Here is a 24,295-nt window from a genome sequence, read left to right as displayed (position 1 = left end):
CCTTTTCTTGGTTACATCAGGACCATGAGAGATGGTTGGTTATCAGAGAATTAACAGGCAGGCTTTTCCCCCAGACCGGTGCGGTGTTTGGTTTCCTTACAACTGTGAGTGGTGTTTCAGATCCATCAGGACTGTGAGGAGCAGTTCAGTTATGTTACAACTGTGAAGCGTGTTCGGACGGTGAGGGGTAGTTCAGTTCCCCTATGACTGTGACAGGAGTTCAATATTCAGGCAAGCGAAGAGCTACCAGTCCAGTGAGGGACGGTCGATTAGCCTCAAGATTGTGAGGGAAAAGGGTGAGAGGAGGATCAAGGACAGCAGCAATTGTTGTCGCTGTTGGGATAGATAGACAGATAGCAAGAGCAGCAGAAGGAGACAGCAGTGGCAGGGAGAGAATTCAGGCTTCAAAAATATGATGACTTTATTCTGAGGCTGTCTTTTATTTGAAGGTGGTTTGAGGATTTAAGTGTGATTTTATTTTTAAAAAATACATACAAATTAAGAATTAAAGGCCAGGCTTAGGCAAAATAGGTGGAAAAATGGATCCTGGTCTTTTGGGATGCAGGTTTAAATTTTGATTTTTTTGTTGTTTGCTCATTTTGTAACAAAATAACTATTAAACGTGGATTCTGTGAGAGAATCAGATGCTGGATTTGACATTATTTCTTTATTGAATATAAATTAGTTTTGTTGCTTGTGGAGTTTTTAAAGGACCTTTTCAGGGCAGCTTTTACATCTCCTGACAAAATGAAGTCCATGTATTTTTCAGTGAGTTACACATAATATTGACATCCTATTTGGTACAGGGGACTAACACACTGCCTGACCCAGCAGCACATTGGACTTTTTTTTTTTTTGGCTACATGTAACATTGTGTTAAAGCATATTGGCTTTTTTCCCCACATCCTTTTAAAGATTTTTCCAAAATGAAGAAATTTAATTTCCGCAAAGTTTTGGATGGTTTAACTGCCTCATCTCCTGGTGGCAGTAGCGGTGGTGGCAGTAGCAGTGGTGGTGGAAGTGGGACTGGAAGTGGATCCATGCATCCAGGAGGGACTGCAGGTGCTGCAGGGACACCCAGAGATGAAATCCAGGAAACCCTATCTTCAGATTATTTCCAAATCTGTAAGGTAAGGATTGCAGTGGCTCTTTCTATTCATTCACTGTTAGAATTAAAAGAGAGAACAAAAGAAAGAATGAAAGAAAACAACAACTATTAGGGGGATCTGGGTGATATCATGCGTGCATATCTTTTATTTGACAACTGCAGTGTTTGTGGTAGCTAACCCTGGAGTGATAGGATGGAAATCACATTTATCCTTGTTCTTCTCTGTGTACAGTTGTGATATAAATGAATGCATAATACTGTTAATGTCAGCATCAAGAGCCCAATCCTGAGCTCAGGCTCAGTTTCCAAATTGCTAATATTACAGTGGTCAGGTAAGCAATTCATGAGCAGCTAGTAAAAATAAAATGTGCAAGTCAGCTTTTTTTAGAAATTCAGAATAGCATACAAGTTTGTTTTGTGTTTTTGTTTATTTAAATAAAATATGTTGCAGGTAATTTTAGGAAAAGACATTAACACAGTAGATTTTATCTTTGTTTGATGTGACAGATAATATTTTCATTTCTAATTTGTGATGCATTGAAAAGAGATCAGTTATTTTGCTTTAATATTTGCAATGAAGACTGTTAACTATGACAATGTTATAATAATAGAACTGTATAAAGATTAGAAAGAAAAACAATCAAATTTGGGGCTAATATGTTGACTTGATCCTTCAATAAGAATTTGTCTTAATAAGAAGTGTAGGGTCATCCCTGTCTTTTTTTCATGTTTGTTTTTTCATAACAAGATTCAGTACTATTCTAAAATAAATGAATAAAATCTGTACTAACTGCTCAGTAATTATAACCAGTACTTCAATAACAAATTATAAATAAAAAAAAATTTTTTTTTGAGCCCAATCCCATTGTCCTTAACTTTGACATAAATTCTATTGATTTTTCACTGGGAATTTTGCCTAAGAAAGGACTGCAGAGTCAGGTCCCTTAATGTTAAACTTCCAAAGATGTCTTGCAAATAGTGAGAAGGAAAAATATTTTTAAAAAATTGTAAGAAAAAAATTGTTAATATCTCTTAAGCTGTGCTAATTTTCCAAAATAAACTTCATCCTTCAAAGTGTTTGAAATTGAGATTTGGCTCAAATTAATGTTCAAAATCTTCATCAAAGAAGGAACCTCTTTATTTTTTGTTTTGTATATCTTTAATCAAATTATTTTTCAATGTAAGACTTTATAAAGAAAAACAAATGAAGTTTTCTTGTTTGAGTTACTTTTTTCTTTATTAGTCAGCATAAAAGGCTTTAGTTTGAAATGTGGGTGATGATCAAACCATAACATAGTCTTATTGCTTTTGGTACTTGGGTAAAAAGAAGAAATTTAAATGGGTAAGAGTTTTTTAACCATGTAAAATGATATTTAACCATGTAAAGTGATTGCATCTATCAACATAAATATTTAAAACTAAGGGCCTAATTCTGCTCTAATTGACATCAAACTAGCAGCACAGTTTTGGGCATTATGGTTCTTATCCTGTTTCCAGTTAGTCAGTATCAAAACTCACATTGACTTCAGTAGGAGCAGAAGCAGGACCAGAGAGAAAATTACTTCAGTGAGTTTTGGATTAGGCTTTGTGTAAATAATAATGGGAATTTTGCCATTCATTACCTTTTGTGAAAGCAGAATCAGGCCCTTTGGACCAAATTCCTCTGTGGTCTAAATGTGTGCAACTCATTTGTCTTTAATGGAGTTATTCCTATTTACACCAGGGTTGAATTTGGCTCCTTTTGTGTATGTATACAATAAAACAGTATTATGACAAACTTCAAATATTTTAATAGGAGCCCTGCCTCCCCTTTTTAACACTATAGTAATAAAAAGGAAATATAAAAAATACATTATAATATAGTTACAGAATCTGACTTAAATCCACAAAGTCAAGGGAATTCTGAGTTAAGGCTAAAACTCTGCATGTTGAACTCCATGTTGAAGTCCCCTTACAGCACCTGTGATTTGTATTTGTCTCAAAATAATATTGTGTGATATTACGTCATGTTGTAATATGTAGTCAAAACAGAGTACATTAAGAACAGTGTCAGTTCATTTTTAGCCTTAATTCTGAATTTCCTTGTTACTTTAAAATATTTTTGTGCAATTTTCAGATGAATCTATCTAGATACATGAATACTTTACTAATACATCATTGGCAGGCAATAATTGCTTTTCTTTTTAAAGTTAGCAGACTTTTTATTTTTTTTAAAAACATACTAAAGTGAATGTTAATATCAATACAAGAATGCTCTAGATTGCAGCAGGACTTGCTTATAAATGCATGGTACTGCAGAGGCCAACCTGATAGTATACAAAATATTTACTTCCTTTGATCAAAACACATAAATGCAATAAAAGCAAACTTGGCAAAATAGTCCATAAACATGTGGTGATGAAAAAAATACATTGCCCTAAAGGTTATCCTTAGATAGGAATTATTCTGCTAAATGGCCTTTAGGTAATCTTATGAATATGTTTGAGTAAACCAACAGAAAACCCTCAGGCCCCAATCCTGTATTGTGTAGCACCTGAGTGCACCGCTGTGCTCACACAGGTCCTCACTGAAGTCAGTGGGGCTCCACACAGGTGCAGCAGTCCACCTGTATTCTACAAGCTGCAATATCAGAGCCATAATTTTGTACCATAAACCAATTCAAATGATATGTTGCAAAACTAAAACTAAAGAAAGGATCATAGAATCTAAAACTTGTCTTTTTTTCAAGCTACTCCCACACAGACTTTTGAGGTTTCTATTGAATATGATTCAACTGGAATAGGTAAGATTTTTGGCTGCATGTCTGAGGGCCTGATCCTACAGTCCTTGCTCACTCAAAAGTCCCATTCAAGCTAATGGCAAATTTGGATTTTTATGAGATGCAGGCTAAGGACAGATACACCAACAGTTTAGATAATCTCTTAAAACAGTTATTTTTCTTTCCTTTGAGTCTTCATTTACATGTAGAACATAAAAGCTGACTCATACTTCAGAATTATAGGGCCTAATCTTGCAGTCCTCACTTGGACACACCACCCATTTGAAGTGAATGGGAGTTTTTCTTAAATAAAACTGCAGGATCTAGATCACAGTTAGGACACTGGTTTTATTAGTAACAGATTTGAGGGCTATTTCCTCTCCTCTGTGATATTTCTAAGATGCTTATCATTGTGGCCTCTATTAGATATATTAGTAAAATATAGCTTTAGGCAGAAAGCTATAGACGGAAACTGAATATCTTATTTTATTTTGAGATGTTCACAATTACCTTTTGATATTTATTTTTCAAAAATAGGGGGCTACATTAATGATTTAAAGACTGTAAATACACTAGGTTTGGAAATATTATGAGTTAAATCATTGTTGCCTTTCCTAACAAGCATGATAAATTTACATGAAGGTAACATTGTAATAATGAATCCATGGCAAGCTCTTTTACAGTATTAATATAATGACATGAAATTCTGACACTCTCATAGTCGTCAGCTACTGAAAAATCAGCAAACTAAGATACAGATCACATAACTTACATGGCTGCCCTTGGGAGGTGGGTATTCATGTGCATATCATAAAGATATTGATTATAGCTAGGGTCAACTGAATCAAAAATTATAATGTAGTAGCTGTGATAAATTGTAGATTCTGCAACCGCATGCAGTATCTGTGGGGACCATTTTGTGTTAAGTGTATGAATGGTTTATGTAACAATGTGGGCCAGAGCTTGTATGTAATTCCAAGGGGGATGGGTTAATATAGCTCCACAAGGAACTAAAAGCAGTAGGGGGCGATTAAAGAGAAACGCTTACATTATAAATACTTCAAAGAGATACCACCCCTTGGGAATGCTTCAGTATACTAATTCAGACTGGTTTTTCTAGAAACCAACAGATGGAAAAAAGGGCTTTTGGTGTAAAAAGGCTGGGTTTAAACTGACTCAGGGCCTTCTTTCTGATCCTGCAAATGGACAGGATCTTCTGTTGAAGGACTCCAACCCCTGCAGAAGGGTTAGGAAGACTGGCCTATGAAGGCCTCCATAAGACTGATGGGTGACTTCTGGTAAGCTTTTAGCATAAGTATAGGAACTCTTAGGGTTTTTGACATATTTTCTCTGTAACGTTTTTACTTTCAGAATAAAGGTGCTTGCTTAGAAGGAGCTGTGTGGTAACTGCTGGTAATACACAGTACATAGCCCTTTGAGAGAAAGCAATGCACAGGTGGCCTTTAGGAAGCCTGGCTTGATGGAGGTATCACATTGTAATGCAGAGAACTGTGCACCTTTAAAATTCCAGTCAGAAAGGAAAGAGACATGGGTCTCCAACTAAGAGAGGTGATGGCTGGAAGTCTTAAGTGGGTGCCCTCAAGGAACCATGGAGAGTAAATACAGGTGCAGTTATCCTGAAACCATGACAGTAGCCTGATGCTAAAAACTGGGCCTGATCCAATTGTAGTTCATAGTAAACAGAGGCATCCTTTACTATGAGTTGGGGCGGGGGGGCGCGGCAGCAGCAGCTGCCTCCCCAAACCCGGTTTTCCCACCTTCCTGACTTTTCATAGATTTATATACTTCTTTATGTCTTCCACTCTCTCTGTCCCTCCCAACTTTGGGCATGGTGATTAGGAAAGCAATAATTGCCTAGTTTTTCTCATTCATGATGCTATTTGGGACAGAGAATGTTCCGTATGCTGGCACAACTTTGCCTACCCTCCATCACCAGAATTTTCTGAAATTACACCCCGATGGTAAAGTTCTCATTGATTTTAATGGCATAGAATTAGTCTCATTTTTTGGAATAGGGGATATAGTTTCATATTTTGCCATGGTATTAAATAGGTGCTTTCCTAAAAGAGGTTCACAGGTGAGTTCAAGCCACAGTATGTAAGAAACTGTGGGATTAGAACTAGGGATCTAAGGATTTTGGGACCACTGATGCTTCTACATCATCACTGGAAGCTTAGGAGGGGTTTCTGCTGGAGGACCCTGTGGAGCTGTGCACATCAGAAAGTACCCCCCCAGAAGGGCCTGAGTGGCAGTCCCTTGCAGACCCACTGATTGGCTCATGATGGCATATAAACCAGGAAGCCACTATGGGGAACTGATTGAGCAATGATGCAGATGTCCTACTTTCTTCTGCTCCAGACCATGTCTTGCTGTGGATCCTAGACTCCAGCTTCTGACCCTGGTTTGTTCCCAACTCTGCTATTTGTCTGCTGTCTGTAACCTGGTGCCTGACTCTGATTTCCTGGTATCCTGAACTGGCTCAACCCTGTCTCTGCTTCTTGTCTCCTGATTGCAACTGGGTAATTGACCAGTGCACACAGGCTGCCCATGGCCTGGCTCTGACAATTTTCTCAGACCATATTTGCCCCTCCCTTCCCATCCAACTCCTCCACAGGTGATGGAAGGGGCAGGCTGTTCTCTGACCAGTGGCTCCCTGAGGACCCAGGACCTGCAGGGCCAAGTCACCCACCTGCAGGCAGAGAACCTCATGCTACAGGCCCAAGTGATGCAGCTTGCTGCCAAAACAGAGACCCTAAATGAGCAGCTAGCATGCTCACAGGAAGAAGCAGCTACACTACTTGCCCGAACACACCACTTGTCATCTGAACTGGCCCTTGCAGTGCTGCTGCCTGAATGGTGTGGCAGGGATTGTTGGAAATTCTGGAGGATTCTGAGCTAATGCAGGCTGCTCTTCATGATACACCCTCGAATGTATCCTATAGATCAGATAAAGGTGGGGCTAGTAGTTAGCCTGCTCACTGGTGAAGTGCTTGTTTGGGCTTCCCCTTGTTGGAGCAGAACAGCTCAGTACTTTCTGACTGGGACTCCTGTTTGCAAGCCTTTTCAATCACCTTTGATGACTCACATTGTGTCCACTCCACAGAGGGCTGCCCTCTGAAAGTTTTGCCAGGGACAAGGGCCAGCCACCTCCTATGCTGCTTTTTTCTGATGACTTGTGGTTGATATATGGAATGGGACAACCCAACTATACCAGTTCTGGTGGGGACTCAGGATGTAAAAGATGAGCTAGCCCATGTTGAAAACCCCACATGCCTCAAGGCTTTTATTGATCTTGCCGTGCTCATTAACTCTTGGCTGTGTGTTCGGAAGGAGGAAAGAAGGGGTGGCTCAATGACCCCATGCCCATCCTGTACGCCAAAGCCTGTAGAACTGACTCCTGAGCCCATGCAAGTCAACCTGGGTCACTAATACCTGACCCCAAATAAGAAAGCATGTCAGCTGCAGCTGAACCTCTGTTTTTACTGTGGAGCACTGGGACATGCCTTTGCCTTCTGTCCCAATTGAAAGAGCTTGGGAAATGGACCAGCCCAGGCCTAGTAGATGGAGTACAGACTGGGCATCATTAGAGCTTCATGCTCTGGCACCATCCCCCCAACCCTCAAGTAGAACCCTACCTGGAACCATGGGTGTCCCCACATTTCCAATTGCTACTGTGGCTGTGGGCCTTGGGCAGACACAGCAGATCCCCTGCAACTAATGTTAATAGATTCCATGGCTGCTGCCAACTTTGTAGGTGGTAAGACAGCTCAAATGACCACATAACCCACAATGGACCTGGTGGAAATGATTGATAGGTCTCTGCTATCATCAGGACTGGTGACTCAAGAGATGTCCCCTCAGAGATTGTAGTAATAGGGTACTATGAAATAATATACATTGATGTGATCTGCTCACTATTCTTCCCAATAATTCTTGGTATTCCTTGGTTGAAGCAGCAAGACCTGTGTATCTCCTGGTGGCAGAGGAGCATTAGCTTCTCATCTGAATTTAGCAAGAAATTTTGCCTCCAACAAATCAACCAACCCCCAGGTGACCTGGACTCAGGGCCCCAGGAGTGGATGAGACCTTCAAAAGTGAGACTCTAGACAGAATCTCAGCCTCCCTGACAAGTACCGAAACTACCTGGATATATTTGAAAAGAAAAATACAGATTCACAGGCCTCACACAGGGACTATGACTATCCAATAGACCTACAAGCCATGGCAAAGGTTCCCCATGGATGGATATACACCATGTCTGAGCCAGAATTAGTGGCACTATGGGCAGATATACAGGAAAATCTCTGTTTCTTGCAGAGATCCTCCTTTCCAGCGGGGGCACTAGTTCTGTTTATGTGAAAAAGGATGGGTCTCTATGCTTCTGCATCGACTATCATGCATTGAATCAGATGACTATTTGTAACCGGTACCCCTGCCCCTCATCCCAGAATTGTTGGACTGCCTGAGGACTGCCAGGATCTTCACTAAACTACATCTTCAGGTGGCATACAATATGGGGCGCATAAGGCCTAGGGACTAATGAAAAACCGCTTTTCTTACCCGATATGGGTTCTTTGAATACGTAATAATGCCATTTGGCTTAACCAATGCCCTCACAACATTTCATAAATGATGATGTGTTCAGGGACATCCTGGGCCATCTGTGATGATCTACCTTGATGATATGCTGGTGTTTTCTGAGAACCCTGAACAGCACTGCCATCATGTCTGGTCTGTCCTGGAGAGACTATGGAATAATGGTTTATATGCCCAAATAGAGAAGTGCACCTTCAACCAGGCCATCCTTGAATTTTTGGGTTACTACATTTCCTTCGAGTGTATTCAACCTCGAGAGATTGGTTTGGGAGGCTCATGAACTGGGCAGGGGTGATGCCTCCTGACCCGTTGATCTGAGGGTGAGGGATCTGCCCCCCCAAGATGCATGCAGGAAACTTCCCCCTAGTCTCAATTCTGTGGTTTCAGCAGGGGCTGTGTTTTCATTAGCTGAATAATATTGTCCTGTAGTGAAACTGTAATAACCATATGATTGTGATTAAGACATTTTAGTGTTTGTGTTGCCAGATCAGATTACATTGATTTTTTTTTTAAAGACAGATTAGATTTTTTTCTCTTTTATGATGCCCACTGCAGGGCAGAGATAAGGTTAATCAGTGTTCTTAACTGTGCATTTACATACCATAACTTGTCTGGATTTATTTCAAATATAACCTTAACTTTTAATTTCAGGGTTGATAATGTTTGACGGACTATTAAAATATCTTTGCAAAGGATTTAACCCTAAATTACTAGTATGGACTCTCAGCTTTAATACCAGTTTAATGTAGTTTTTGTCTGGGAATTTCCTCGTTTTAATTAAAAATTTCATATATGAACACTAAACAAGACACTCAGAGAATGTTACAATCAGATATCGCTAATGATTTGAAGATCTGAAGTATAACCTCAAATCATTTTAACTCTTATGGCTAAATTAATCAATACACTCTGGCTGCTTTCTGCCATTCTGGAGCAGCACAAAGCATATTGGATAGGTAAGCAGGATTTGCAGTTGCTTTGTTTCACCAGAGCCAGGGTGTACACTCAAGACTGTCCCTTCTTTTGAAATTCCCTTCTTTCCTTGCACACATTCCAAATTTCCTCTCTCCCACTTTCTCCACATCCCTCATGCATACACACATACCCCAATTTCCTCCTTCCCCCTGTATCTCTACATTCTCCTTCCCCTCTGTGTGCGTGTGCGTGTGCGTGTGCGTGTGCGTGTGCGTGTGCGTGTGTGTGCGTGTGCGCGCGCGCGCATGGAGTTTCCCCCTCTCTGCTTTCCTCTCTGTTCATTAGAAATGGTGTAATGTAGCTTTTTGAAAAAGAGAATTTAAGATTCAGTTTGCTATTATGTTTCATAACTAAAAACTTCCTGAGAGAGAAACACAAACAATTTCCATCTTCTATTGTTTACAAGAGACTGAGGTCATGAGTTGATTCCCTCTTTCAAAAAGGCCACCATCTCCCATTACTGCCAATGAAAGGGAGGCCAAACTGCTCTCGTGAAGGTGGTGGCATCCTATGCTGTCAACCCATGGAGAGGAACATAAAGGATAAGTCTACACAGCAGGTGGCAGCCCGTGGCAGTAAGTCTTAAAGTCAGGGTTGACAGACTCTAGTTTGTGCTAGTGTGCTTAAAATATCTGTGTAGATATTGCAGCTTGGGCTGGAGTTTGGGCTTTGAAGCCCACCTCCCCACTAAGTTTAGAGCCTGAGCTCCAGCCCAAGACATGCTTTTCTCAAAATGGCCACCCAAGGGCAGCCTATGGCTACAGTCCCATGTCAGTCATTTTGAAAAAGTTTTTGTGTAGAATTCTCTGTAGTAGAATATTATTCTTTAGCATCTGCTGAAGGAGAAACTTTCAGGTGTGAGCTTGTTTTACAGGAACATTTTCCAAATATGGTGCAGGTCCGGGGTTAGTGTCCTCTTTCCCTCTTAGCATTAGGTGGGAGGAACTGAAGTGTTGCCTTGGTAGCTACCTGCCTCTGGAAACTGTTGCAGAACAGTAAAGGAAACAGGAGAGAAGAGAGGCAGTAATTACTAGACATAGTGAGGGGGATAAAGCACAGAAGTCCACATTCGTGACTATTCTGACCTCATGGGGTTATTGGCATGTATGCAGTAAATACATTCCATTGACTGAAAAGATTCTATTGAGCCAACTACTTTTATGACATCTGATGTGGGAACAGGGCACTGGAGTTCTAAAAATATTTTACAAAACAATAATATGTAAGACTGTTGCTGAGAGGGAGAGAGGAGGATGGAGGGTTGCGTGATTTGAAGTATAAGTCGTGTGTATCTGGGGGAGGGAGGAGATAGCGATGGTATCGGGTACAGATGGTTGTTAATACTTAAGCTCTTAAATGGAATGTGATGCTATCTCTGGACAGTTATTTCCAGTTTAATAGCCCTGCTCATTAGTAAGGTTTGTGAATTATAAAATAGTTGTAATGCAAGGGGAGATGTTTGGTGCCTGCAATTAGGGACAAATTTTGTGACTACTTACACTCTCTATAGTTCTGAAGTCAACAGGTTTGCAGAAGGCATGAGTCAATGCAAAATCTGACCTTCAACATTAAGGCTCTGATCCTGGCTGCTAATGGATGTACTAGCACAGACCCTTGTACTCAAAAGTAGCCACACTGACTTCACTGGGATGTTGTGCCAAATGCAGCTGTCCACCCTACCACATCTGTTTGCAGGATCACGGCTTAAACAATTAAAATGGATTGCTTACATTTTGTACAAAACCACAATAAAAGAACATTGTTGAAAATGGAAACACTCATAAGTCTGGAACCTGATCAACTCTGTCCTCTTGCTTATAGGCACTACAATCTAGTCTTTAATACATGATCATGTATTATTATTTCCTTTATAATACCTGTCTAATTTAGGGTTAGAGCCTCAGCTGATGTAGATCAGATGTACACCGACTGAGGATCTGGCCTTCGTATAAAGCTTGGATGGTACACAGTTGTTCAATATTTATTTTTATGTTCCTTACTCAGTGGGAAATCTGCTGCCTCTTTCACTGTACATCATGCAGGCTGTATGCTAAACAAGTTACAGGTCCTCTGATATTTGCCTCATTCACAACATGCTATCTATTCTGTACATGGAGGAATGTGCTAAATGTACTTTCAATAAACACCTGAGTAGATTTGGTTTTACTCCAGATGTACACTGGGGTAATCATAAATAGAAGTTAGTAAAAAATAAAGGACAAATCTGTAAGACCTGTTTCATTCACTATGTATCCCTGCCTCAGATGTTGTGTACTGTTTAGCCTGCGGACTGGGTGTGATTAAATGCAAGAATAATAGCATGTGGTCATGTAAATAAAGTTCTGATTCTCCTGTGCCTTGCACATTATGTTGTCATTTATGTCTGTGCAACATGAAGGTAAAACTGCAACATGAAGGTAAAACATTTTAATTCTGAAGTGGTAGCATTTTATACTTTGTACAGATGTAAATGACTATACAAGTGGAGAGACAGTGGAGAATCAGCCTTAAAGACTGTATCATAATGAACATGTAAAAGGGTTAAGGTTGTGTGAGCAAACTTAATTTTGGCTTTTCTTGACTTTTGGGTGTTTCACTTTCCACCCTTAATGCTTGCTTAACATTTTTGTATGAAATTTTCTAGGAATTTTAAAAAGAATGTTTATAAAAACACAGAAATTTCATTATGTGAAACTCTTTTGTCTATAGCAGTAAAATGCTATGTCCTGCACAAAATAGTGCTTTTTGACCTAGATCCTGGGGTTGTGTCTAAGCAATGTGAAGGTGAGAGCCAGGGCCCAAGCATCATTTTTTCAGGCCCAGTACACATTTGTAACATGGGCCCCTACCCACACACATACCTGTGGGGTTTGCATCCTGGACCGGGCCCCCTAGAGCCTTTGGACTCTGGTAAAGTGTATCCTTCTCCTCCCTCCCTCCCCTGTGGGGGCCCTGGTGAGAGCACAAAGGTGGCAGACAATAAGTCACTTCTATGACCTTCCCCAGTCCTGGAACTTTCAGAGCACCAGTTCAGTCCCTGCAAACAGTCAACTTTGCATTAGCTACCAATGGCTCCCATGGCTGTTTTGGTAGCCAGGAATTGCTGAAGCCCAGGATTGCCCCAAGTACACAACCTCTCTCCTGGACATGCTTCCTATTCCAGGGGTTGGGACTGAGCTGCATTCTAGGAACCATTATGGGAATGCATGGTGCTGGATCTACTGACTTTCCAGTTGGTTTTCACTGCCAGAGTGGTATAAATAAGCCACAGAAAGGCAATGTTCGTTCCATTCAGTATACACTTTTTGTGTGTGTTAAGACATTGTCAAATATTCTATTGATGAAATTCCATATCCATGATTGAAGATCAAAAATTGCACTCAAATTAAATGCAGTGGCAGTGCTGGTGGAAAGTTGGGAGATGATTAATTGTACAGGGCTAAATTCTACTGATTGCAGTGTGGTTACTCTGAGTACTATTCAACACAAATACAATCAATAGAGCTGCGTGTGGAGTAAGATACTACTCGTGAGTAAGGATAGTAAAATCTGACCTCAAACACAATTTCACTTGAATACTGATAAGCACATGCCCAACCTATAGATTATCTGTCCATCAAATTTCATGTTAGAGCTGTGGTGATAGTTTTTCAAAAAAGGTTGCAAAAACGTTTTAACAGTAAAATCTTTATGAACTAAATTGGGGATTGAGGAGTTCATAAAATAGAAAAGTTAATAAAATTGAACACATCTACATTACAGTAGGTACAGTGCATAAGTTGCAGTATGGTGCACTGCATCACTTTCTTCTTGTTCTTCAAACCACAGCAGTGTGATTTCCAATGCATTTGAAGGCATCGGAACATGAAGGGATGTTGACTTATTTTTCATTGACATCGGGGTTTTTTTTGTTTTGTTTTTTTGGAGGGGGGGGGGAGGGAGAGAAAATAATTCCTATAGTTGGTCATTCATAAGATCAGTATTTATAAAATCAAGGTTCTACTGTAATAGCAGAAGTTCTTTCTCAACTCACTTCATACCCAAAAATGGATGAACTATTTTAATTGAAACACTTAAATCTCCCTCCCCCAAACAATCAAAACACATACCTTTGGGCAAAGACCAGCTCTGGAAAATTTCATTCCCAAATATGAAAATTTTTGGAAATTGTAAGCAATTGGAAAAAAAGACCATTTAAAATGGAAAGGCTTAAGCAGCCTTAACTATAAGTGATGCTATGTATTGAAAATTATAACTGCAATAAAGCTAGACTTGTTTTACTTCCAGTTAAGGTTATGGAAGTTTATTATTTTTGGTGTTCTGAATGGAGTAGAGAGGAGACAGGAATGTTGAATATTTTACAATTCTGGTAAATAGCTGCAGACTAGCTCTCCATTGCACAAATGTTGCTCTGAACACAATGTAGCTTGTTTTTAGATTATTATGGTTAATGTAATGCTGCAGCAACAACAAAAATCAATAGGATCTACTACTTGAACTACTTTGATTTAGGGCCAAATAACCAGTCCCCATTTTAGATAATGGGCCAAATCTAACCCCAATAAAGGCACATCTATCTATATATAGGGATGAATTTTTCCCAGGGGGATTTTTACATAAGGATTGAGGACCCAGGCCCAGAAGCCCAAAGGGATTTAGGCATTGCAACACTGAGCATGACAACATCTAACTTTTAAGCACCTAAAAAAATCACTGGAACAAAGCTGCAATCCATAAAGCCTGAGCTAGGCACTGAGGCTCCCTATACAATGACTGAGGGAAGAGAGGCACCTAAGACTGTGATCAGCAAAAGCCAGCATGTTCGGCAGGGAATTTCCTAAACTGGTCAATAGGAGATGCTAGGTGGAGTGGTAGATACCCTGGAAGGTAGGGATAGGATACAGAAAGACCTAAACAAACTGGAAGATTGGGCCAAAAGAAATCTGATGAAATTCAACAAGGACAAGTGCAGAGTCCTGCACTTAGGATGGAAGAATCCCATGCACAGCTACAGACTGGAGACTGACGAGCTAGGCAGCAGTTCTGCAGAAAAGGACCCGGTGGATAAGAAGCTGGATATGAGTCAGCAGTGTGCCCTGGTTGCCAAGAAGGCTAATAGCATATTGGGCAGCATTAGGAGGAGCATTGCCAGCAGATCATGGGAAGTGATCATTCCCCTCTATTGGACATTGGTGAGGCCGCATTTGGAGCATTGTCCAGTTTTGGACCCCCCACTACAACAAGGATATGGAGAAGTTAGACAGAGTCCAGCGGAGGGCAACAAAAATGATTAGGGGGCTGGAGCACAAGACTTATGAGGAGAGGCTGAGGGAACTAGGCTTGTTCAGTCTACAGAAGAGAAGAATGAGGGGGATTTGATAGTAGCCTTTAACTACCTGAAAGGAGGTTCCAGGGAGGATGGAGCTAGGCTGTTCTCAGTGGTGGAAGATGACAGAACAAGGAGCAACGGTCTCAAGTTGCAGGGGGGAGGTCTAGGTTGGATATTAGGAAAAAGTTTTTCACTAGGAGGGTGGTGAAGCACTGGAATGGGTTACCTAAGGAGGTGGTGGAATCGCCATCTTTAGAGGTTTTTAAGCTGCGGCTTGACAAAACCCTCGCTGGGATTATTTAGTTGAGGTTCATCCTGCTCTGAGCTGGGGCTGGACTAGATGACCTCCTGAGGTCCCTTCCAACTCTATGATTCTATGCTGACATGAGATGTCCTAAACCTTGCCACTCTCTCAGAAATAAGCACCTAAGTCTGGACTGCAGAGAGAGACCTATCTCTGCTTGTGAACCATAGATTCCAAGGCCAGAAGGACCCTTATGATTATCTAGTCTGACCTACTGTATAACACAGGCTATAGAGTTTTCCCAAAATAATTCTTAGAGCAGATCTTTTGGAAAAACATCCAATCATGATTAAAAAATCAACAGTCTACTTGTAGACTGTGATCAAATTATTCTTTAACCTTTGTTAAGCTAAACAGATTGAGCTCTTTGATTTTTTATCACCATATGGCATGCATTTAATCCTTTAAACATTCTTATGGCTCTTCTCTGAACCCTCTCCAATTTATCAACATACTTCTTGATGTGTGAACAGCACAAGTGGACACAATATTCTAACAGCAGTCACACCAGTGCTAAATACAAATGTAAAATAATCTCTCTACTCCTACTCGAGATTCCTTTGTTTATGCATCCAAGGATTGGATCAGCACTTTCAGCCATAGTGTTGCATTGGGAGCTCATATTCACCTGATTACCCACCATGTCCCCTACATCTTTTTCAGAGTCACTGCTTCTCAGGATAGTCTCCGATCATGTAAGTCTGGCCTACATCTTAGTCCTAGATTTATACATTTACATTGAGTCATATTAAAACACAGTGTTTGCTTGTGCACAGTTTACCAAGCAATCCAGATCATTATGTACCAATGACCTATCCTCTTTTTCATTTACCAGTCCCTCAATTTTTGTGTCATTAGTGAACTCTATCGATGATTTTATGTTTTTTCTTTTAAGTCATTGATACAAATGTTAACTAGTATAGGGCCAAGAACTAATCCCTGTGGGATCCCACTAGTAACACACCCATTTTAGGATTTTCCATTTACAATTACATTTTGAGATCTATCAGTTAGCCATCTTTTAATCCATTTAATGGATGACATCAGTTTTATCTTTTTATTTTTGAATAAAAATGTCATTCAGTACCAAGTCAAATGCAATACAGAAATCTAAGTATGTTGCATCAGCAATATTAACTTTATCAATCAAACTTCTCTCATTTAAAAAAAAAATCAAGTTAGTTTGATAGGATCTATTTTCCATAAACCATGTTATGGCATTAATTATATTACCCTCCTTTCATTTTTTATGAATTGTTCTTTATCAGCCACTCCATTATCTTGCCTAGGATTGAGGTCAGAGTGACAGCCCTGTAATTATCCTGGTTATCCTCCCTCACTCCACACACAATGTAGTGGGGGTGTGAGGACAAGAAATAATCATGGGAATGAATGATTATATGGTCAGGTCATCTATGTGGGAGGTTCGAAACCCAGGGGCCAGTCCACCTACTCCAATGATTCTTTATTTATACACAGTGGAAAGGCTGAAGAGAGAGTGAGGGAGACCTACATCAGAATATCTCATAGTTCAGCATTTAGAGCACTCTCTAGAGAGGCATAGGGAAACTGCTGTTCAAATCCTTTCTCCTCCTCTGGCAAAGGGGGTGATTGAACCTGGGTCTCCCACATCCCAGGTGAGTGCACTAACCCCCAGGCTAAAAGTCATAAGGTGCATACCACCACTGGCTAGATTTTGAATGGGGCCTAATACACTAGACATGCTCAGAGGCTACCTACCAGATTGGGCCCTATCCACAGTGTTTAATTTGCGTCAGGGCTTGGCTCAGCACTGGCACCCCTAGCCTTGGCAGTTCATAGCCCTGGCACCTCTGGGCTTGCTGCATCAGTTATGAATGTAAAAAAATTGCATGAGCCCCAGCACTTCTTTCATTACAAATTAAACACTGACTATCACTGATGGGCACTCCTCCAGTTTGTGGAACACTTTGAGAGATTGGTATCTGGACGCCTAGAGTGACGCAGCAGCGTGTGCACCCAGAGGCAGAAACTTAAGCATTTAGGGAACTTTTACAACTAAAATTTGTTTACAACTAATTTGTTTACAACTAAAATTTGGGATTTTTGTGGATTGCAGTGTTGCCTAAAACCAGGTCTTAGGTGTCTAAGTCTGGGACTTAGACCTTTGTGGATCTGGGCCCCACTGCTCTTCTCCAGTTTCACTGGCACTAAGAGAAGCATGTGGTGAAATGTTTATAGATGAAGGGAAGCAGTTGCTCTGTGGCATATTCCTTCCTATTCCTGCCTCCTTGGAAGTTTCTCTGTAAGTACATTACGATGGAGCTCTGTTGGTTGGGAGTAGAGGAAGAGTGGGAAGAGATGATCACATTTCAGGGCCTTGTCTACTCAAAAAAATCTAAGGATTTCTCTGTAGAGGGTAATACTTGCCCATTGAAGATTATCTTTCATGGGTTACCCTGCTTACATTGAAACCCAGATATGTGGTGGATTTGGCAACTTTAGTGTAGTTATTAGGAGGCTGGCCATGGTGGCACAAATTTAGATGGAGCTAAACTGGTGCAGGGAAAGCCCAGGGAAAAATGCAGAGGTTCAAGATCAATGCAATTTCTTTGAGCATCTTAGGACATCTGTGGATTTGGAGGTCTGAGCCTCCAACTCATTCTGTATGTGTGACAAACTGTACCATATCTGAAATAATAGTGTATAGGAAATTACTGTCTGAAATCCATAAGGCCTTATTCTTCACTGCCTTACATATAGTGTGGTCATTTGTGTTTCTGAAAATGGGGGGGTAAAATATGACCATTCTGAATTGGTAGTGTTTTACTCTGTTTGCATAGGTGAAAATGACTGTATTGAGAAAGTACAGTGGAGAATCAGACTCCTGGAGTTTTTTTTAATCTTAGTTGGATTTTTCTCATGTAGCAAGGATTCTTTAGTAAGGATTGTAGGATTTTGCCTTTACTGTTGTGACTTTGTTTCTGGTTTTAGATGTTTGGTTTTCAAAAATAAATTATTTCACTTTAAAATGTAGTTTTATATTACCATCTTTTTCAAGGGCTAAAATAATATGAGGGGATGAATTCAGAATTAATGTAATGCATTGTAGAAGTACAGTGTGCTAGTAATAAAAATTTGTTAAGCCATGTATACTGTATATAGACTTTTTGGAAACAGTCAAATGAAAATGACACATTAGAAAAAAGATCAGCTTGATATGAATTTTATAATCTTATTTTTGAAGTAGGATTATTACTGAATTGTATTCATAAACATTTGGTTATATAGTTATATGAAAGGGATGTAGCACATGTAAAGTGCCTGTTTCTAAGGGAAAAAAGCTCTTTGTCTACATAATAAAAAAATAAATTGTATGATATAGGCTCATCTGTTGTCAATTCAAATGATAACATACACCTGTGAATTTTTTATGTAAATATAATTGACAGTGTGTGATATTTATGAAATCAAAATGGTAAAAATTTCAGTCTTGGTTTAAAGTCTAGTTTTTCTTTCACTCAAGGAGAGAAGTTTCTCACTATTCTGCAGCATTTCATTAAATAACTTTTTACATTGCAGTTAATTTATTTTGAGTAAGAATTCAGAAGAGAAAAAAGCCTAAAGTGTGGTTATACTCTAATAAGTGGTTATGTAAATATTGTGACACCTTCACATCAACAGATCTTCTCCCAGTGTGTACCAGAGTCAGATTTTCTGACTTCAGTGACAAATAAATTTCACTGAATTTTACTCCTGTTAGTCCTGCAGAGTCAGTCTCAATAAAACTAAGAGTGTTAGCTGAGTTCTCTTTAGTGCAGTGATTTTCAACCTGTGGTTTGTGGATCCCTGGGTTCCACAGACTATGTCTAAGATTTCTAAAGGGTTCTGCATCTCCATTCAAAAATTTTTAGGGGTCTGCAAGTGTAAAAAGGTTGAAAACTACTGCTTTAGTGCATCATCAATATAATTCTTTACTAAATTCCTCACAGTTACAGCTGTTCAAGCCCTTTGAAGACCATGGTATTGCATAGATGTCATTAATAACTAATTTTGCCTTGCAGAATTTTTATTACTGGTGATGATGCATGAGAAGGAAAGAATCCAGCTTGACCCAGGGCAAGATCCCAGGGCTGACAGTGACAGAAAATTTTTTTTTACCTGTAAAATGAGCACATTTGATATGCAAATCAGGGTGACATTAAGCACAGAGCCTCACAATTCCAGTTTTTAGTTACTTTTAAAAATGGAAATTGATTTTATTACAATAAGATAACAGGAAGTTATACGTTTTGGAAAAAGTAGAAAACATCGGCAATATTGTGCTCCATTGATCTGTATGTGGAAGGGACCCTCTGTGAGCCAACATCTTCCTGTCCATATAGATTGGGGTTAGCTGAATCTATGGCATTGTACCTTCCCTTCACCTAGATCCTGAAAAGAATCTTCCCTGGTCCTGGGATCTGGCGAGTGAGTCTACATTGCAATGAAAAGCCCATGATTTGCCCATGCCAGCTGACTCAAGCTCATGGGGCTCAGGCTATGGGGATGTTTCATTGCAGTATAGCTTTCTGGGCTTGCGCTGGTGCCGGAGCTCTAGGACCCGGTGAGGTGGGAGGCTTCCAGAGCTTGGGCTCCAGCTTGATCCCAGAAGTCTATACTGCAATGAAACAGCCCCATGAGCCTGAGTCGAGTCATGGGTCCTACTTGCAGTGCAGACGTACCCTGAGTAGGCTGGCAGAGGTGGCAGGAGGGTCAGAGGTGAAAACCATGTTGTCCCTCCTCCATCTATGAAAAGAATCTGCCTAGAAGTTAGTACAGACTGTGGCTACATTAATTTCTGAATGGAGTCTCCTTTGCAGTGTGAAAACTCCATTTAAAGAAATTACAGGGGCAGCAGCCATCAGGAGGCAGCCCTCAGCAACCATGCCAACAGAGACCTACGGGGAGAGCTTTGAAGGGCCAGAATGCAGCAACACATGGACACAGGATGTGTATAGATTGGCTTTGTCTTCTAGCAGATTCCTGAGATCTCTGGAGATCTGTTGGTTCTGGGTCCTTGCCCCCAAAAGAAGAATGTGGAGGAAAACTCCATGAGGGAGGTATACCTTGTGAAAACTCCTGACACTAACATGGAGTTTTCTTCCTAGAGGCATGATTTAGCACATGGTAATGTCTGTTCCTTGAGGCATTCTAGATTTGCTCTTGTGTTTATAATCAGCTCTATAAAATTATTGATTTGAACTGGATTAAAGTATTTGTATGTATTTTTATAATTTAAAATAAATACTAAAAATGGGAAACCACAATTCATTAGAATACAGAATTAATAAGTGCCACATAATTTTGCATACTTACCCCTCCCAAATAATGAAGACTTAATTTTAATGCCTTATTTAACATAGATTAAAGCTGAGTTAGTTCTTACTGAGGCTCATATAAAATTCAAAATAATTCTAAATGAAGTCATTCTGTTAAGTGTATTTGCAATAAGTACCAAATAACTATTAATCTTAACTGATTCAAAAATAGTAACCATGATTTGCTAGCTCTCTCAGGTAGAAAACCTATGGAACTTAGAGCACATACTATTGTGAATTCATGTAGTACAACTAGAGCTGAACCATTTCTGGGAATTGTGCCCAAAGATGATAAATGCAATGGCAATCATCTTGACTCAGCAGAATGCATTTAGGATGTTACAGTTCAGTGATTGTGTTAAGTAACATAGAAAATATATGTGCATGTGATTTATACTGTTTTTACTTTTAAACAGAAAGTAAAATGAATATAAATACATAAGCATAATTTTTCTTAGGCATCAGAAATATTATATTTTATATAATATAAATATATATTTGCTAGTCTCCAATGTTTCATTCTTGATATGAAACATTTGAGAGTTAAAAATAGAATCTGAAACACTTTTAAAGATATAGTGTACACAGCTAATGTGTCAATGGACACAAATCAGACACAAAACAGACATAAAAAATAATAACATCCATAAACCAGTGGGAGAACACTTTAATTCCCCAGGGCATTCTGTCTGTAACCTGAAAGTTGCTGTACTTCTCCAAAAAAACTCCAAAAACAGACTTCAAAGAGAAACTGCTGAGTTAGAAATGATCTGCAAACTTGACACATTCAAACTGGGTTTAAACAGAGACTTGGAGTGGCTGTCTCACTACGGAAGATAAATTACTTTGCTCACCCATTCTCACCTCCTACTCAATGGTCGTCATTAGGTCTTAAGTACCGGACTCCACCTCCCCCATTGTTCTCAATGCAGTTGGATATCTATAAGATGCCTCTGTGTTACCTATTTTCTGTATTACTGCATCTGAAGAAGAGAGCTGAAGTCTCTCAAAAGCTTATGCCTGCAAATATTAAATTTGTTAGTCTTTAAAGTGCCACAGAACTCTCGTTGTTTTTGCAGTATACAGACTAACACGGCTACCCCTCTGGAATTATTTATTTATGTATTTCATAATATTAAAAAAGGCTTATCCATAGTTTCAGTTGTCTTTTTGATACACATTAAAATACAATTAAACAGTACCCAAAAATTAATTACAAAAACCTTAATCCTTACATTAGTATAACCAGACAACCGGTCCCAAAGTCTCTGAAAATAAAGTGGCTTTGCACTATGCTCTGATGTTCACAATTTCATAAATTTATGTATTTTAAGGCTAGAAGGGACTGTTCTGATCTAGTTTAACCTCCCCCGCCTCACCCAATAAAATTCCTGCATTAATCCTAAAACTATAAAATAATTTGTTAGCTATAATATATTTGTTAGAAAGATATCCAGTCTTTATATCAAGATTTAAGTGAAGGAGAATCCACCACATCCCTTGGTAAACTAGCATTTCCAGGAAGCTTTTGTACCCCAAAGAGTTTGTCTCTGTTCTCTGGGAGGGTCATGCTCATGACTGCTCAGTATTGAGTGTGCCAAGTACGTAGGTTACATTACAAGATGAGGGACTGCTTCTTTGTCTGCTGACTTTCTGTTGGCTTTTTCATTGGTTTCGGCCTCTCTCTCACACACAGACACATACAGTTGTCACCAATCCATTCCCAGCCCTTGTGTTCCTCCGCCCATATGGCTTAGCTGAAACAACAGAAGCCATAGCCCAAAGGCCATCATGGCAAGGCCTGAGGAAAAAACGATCTCCACACAAAGGGGCATTAAATGGAAGGAGCAATTTAAGCCAAAATAAAGGGTGCTTAGTGCTTTAACCAGGTTTGTGGTTTATCTGTAGATCAAAGACATGCTTGATAGCGGCCATTAACGCTGAAAAAAATTAATGAAAAATTCAACTTTTTGAAGTTGTTTCCATTTGGTAGGATTCCAAACTCAAATCTTTTCATTTTTTCAAAACCATTTTATGATCTATTGAGTTTTGAAGTTTTCTATTCCGTGTCTCTCTTTCCCCCCCCTCTCCCCCCCCGCCCACTAACTGCAATGAGAATCAATGAATCCAAGGGTTTTTTGATCTTTTTTACTCTTCCCCTCCCCCTGCTTTTGCTACCCTGTAACTTTTTAAAACTTCTCCAATGTTCAAAAAAAGCTACAGAGTAGCAAAAGGAAAATGTATTCTGCCACTCTGTACATTTTCAAAACACCCTCATATTTTAGAAAAGTTATAGAGTAGCAGCTGTATTTTTTTTCTTTTGCATTCTGTAATTTTTCCAAATTTGAGGAAGTTTTGAAAAGTTAAAGTGGCAAAAGGAAGAAAATCTAGACATAGCTCATTCTGGGGCAGACAGGAATAAAGGAAAAATGGGAGAGAAAGGGCCTAAGCCCAAAACTTACTTTTTTTAAAATTTTGAATGATTTAGTTTCGTCAAACCAGGAAGCTTAAAAAAACCCTCAAAAGCTTTTAATGATCTTGTCTCCTAGGTGTTGTCATGAGAGAGAGCCTAGGGTGTTCTCAGCCTAGTCTTGTTTCTTTGTGCCCAATAATGACTTGCTCATTCTCTCCACCTCTCAGAGGCAGTGAGCAGAGAACTCACAGGGCAGGTCTGGGCACAAAGACACATGAAGGAAGGAGAGCATGGCTGTGCTGGCTGCACCACATATAGCAATGCACTGTTTTAAAGCCCTCTTCTACTGCTGCATTCAATGTCAATAAAAGTAATAATACTTCATATTTATACATTTCTTAGAAAGTTGTGTAAGAGCATCCCTGAAGCACAAAGGCCCCAATTCATTAATTCATTCCTGTTCAGCAAAGCACTTAAGCACATGCTTATTTTTAGATAATTGCTTAAGTTCTGTTCACTTCAATTGGATTTAGCATGTGCTTCAAGTTAAGCATGGGGCTTAAGTGCTTTGTTGAATAGGGATGGACTTAGCAAAGCATTTAAAAGCATATGCTTAAACTGGAGCCAGAGAATAAGTGAATTATGTAAGGACATAAAGCATGTTGGTGGCACATTGCAAATAATATCTACAGCCCTGACTCATAACCCTGGGCATCATTGTCCATTTTACACACACGCACACACGTGTGTGCATTTTCTCAAATAACTCCACACCTGAATAAATCAATCCTGCTTTCAAATTTTACATAAGAAAATGTTATCTAGAAAATATTAACAGAATTCCAAGCTTCTATAAATTTTACATTATTAGACAGATTATACAGGGGCAATTTCTAAGCATATGCTTTGTTACTTCATGGAAACCCTTTAAAATCTGTTTTAATTCTGTATTTTCTGAAGTTTATGGAAGATCAAAAATACTCTGAAAGGAAATTGCTTTACTAGCTAATATATCTTACCATAGGACAAGAGTTATTAGAAGCTATCATTGCTGTGTAAATAATTATATTGTTGCATGCATACTAAATTCTAGGGGGATTTTGTTGCTACAGCTAACAAAGAATCTAATGACAGTTCCTGTGTATCTTAATTGAACTGAAATGATTGTGTTGTGTTCTATACAGCTTTGGTAATGTTTTCAGTTTAATTGGATTTGCCAGTTTTTCACTCATAAATCTTATTCCTATATAAGTCTAGATAATAATTTACTTGCATAAAGAATATTTTCATGAGATAAACATACATAATGGTGGGGCAAAGTTTATTCCAGCTCCATTGCTTTTGAAAAAGGAATAAAAAATGCTGAAGAAAGTTTTTAGCTAAAACTTTATCCTCAATTTGATTTGTTCTGTTTAGAAGAAAGCATCTTACATATTTGGTATACATTAGATG

The 24,295-nt window shown here is 39.3% G+C and overlaps 1 protein-coding gene across 3 annotated transcripts in view; it reads left to right on the top strand.

Moving 5' to 3' along the window:
• The first annotated feature begins 926 nt into the window (after nt 1-926).
• STXBP5L (syntaxin binding protein 5L) overlaps nt 927-24,295 on the top strand; it is a 354,593-nt gene continuing 331,224 nt past the window's right edge. For all 3 annotated transcript variants that reach the window (XM_067546369.1, XM_067546370.1, XM_067546368.1), the window contains exon 1: nt 927-1,130. In XM_067546369.1, the coding sequence (XP_067402470.1) occupies nt 927-1,130 (204 nt within the window). The remainder of the gene's footprint in view (nt 1,131-24,295) is intronic.

This window comes from Emydura macquarii, unplaced genomic scaffold, assembly GCF_026122565.2.
Source record: "Emydura macquarii macquarii isolate MOO-44397 ecotype Brisbane River unplaced genomic scaffold, CSIRO-AGI_Emac_v2 contig_1119, whole genome shotgun sequence".
NCBI lineage: Eukaryota > Metazoa > Chordata > Testudines > Chelidae > Emydura > Emydura macquarii.
This window is presented reverse-complemented; position numbering and strand designations above follow the sequence as displayed.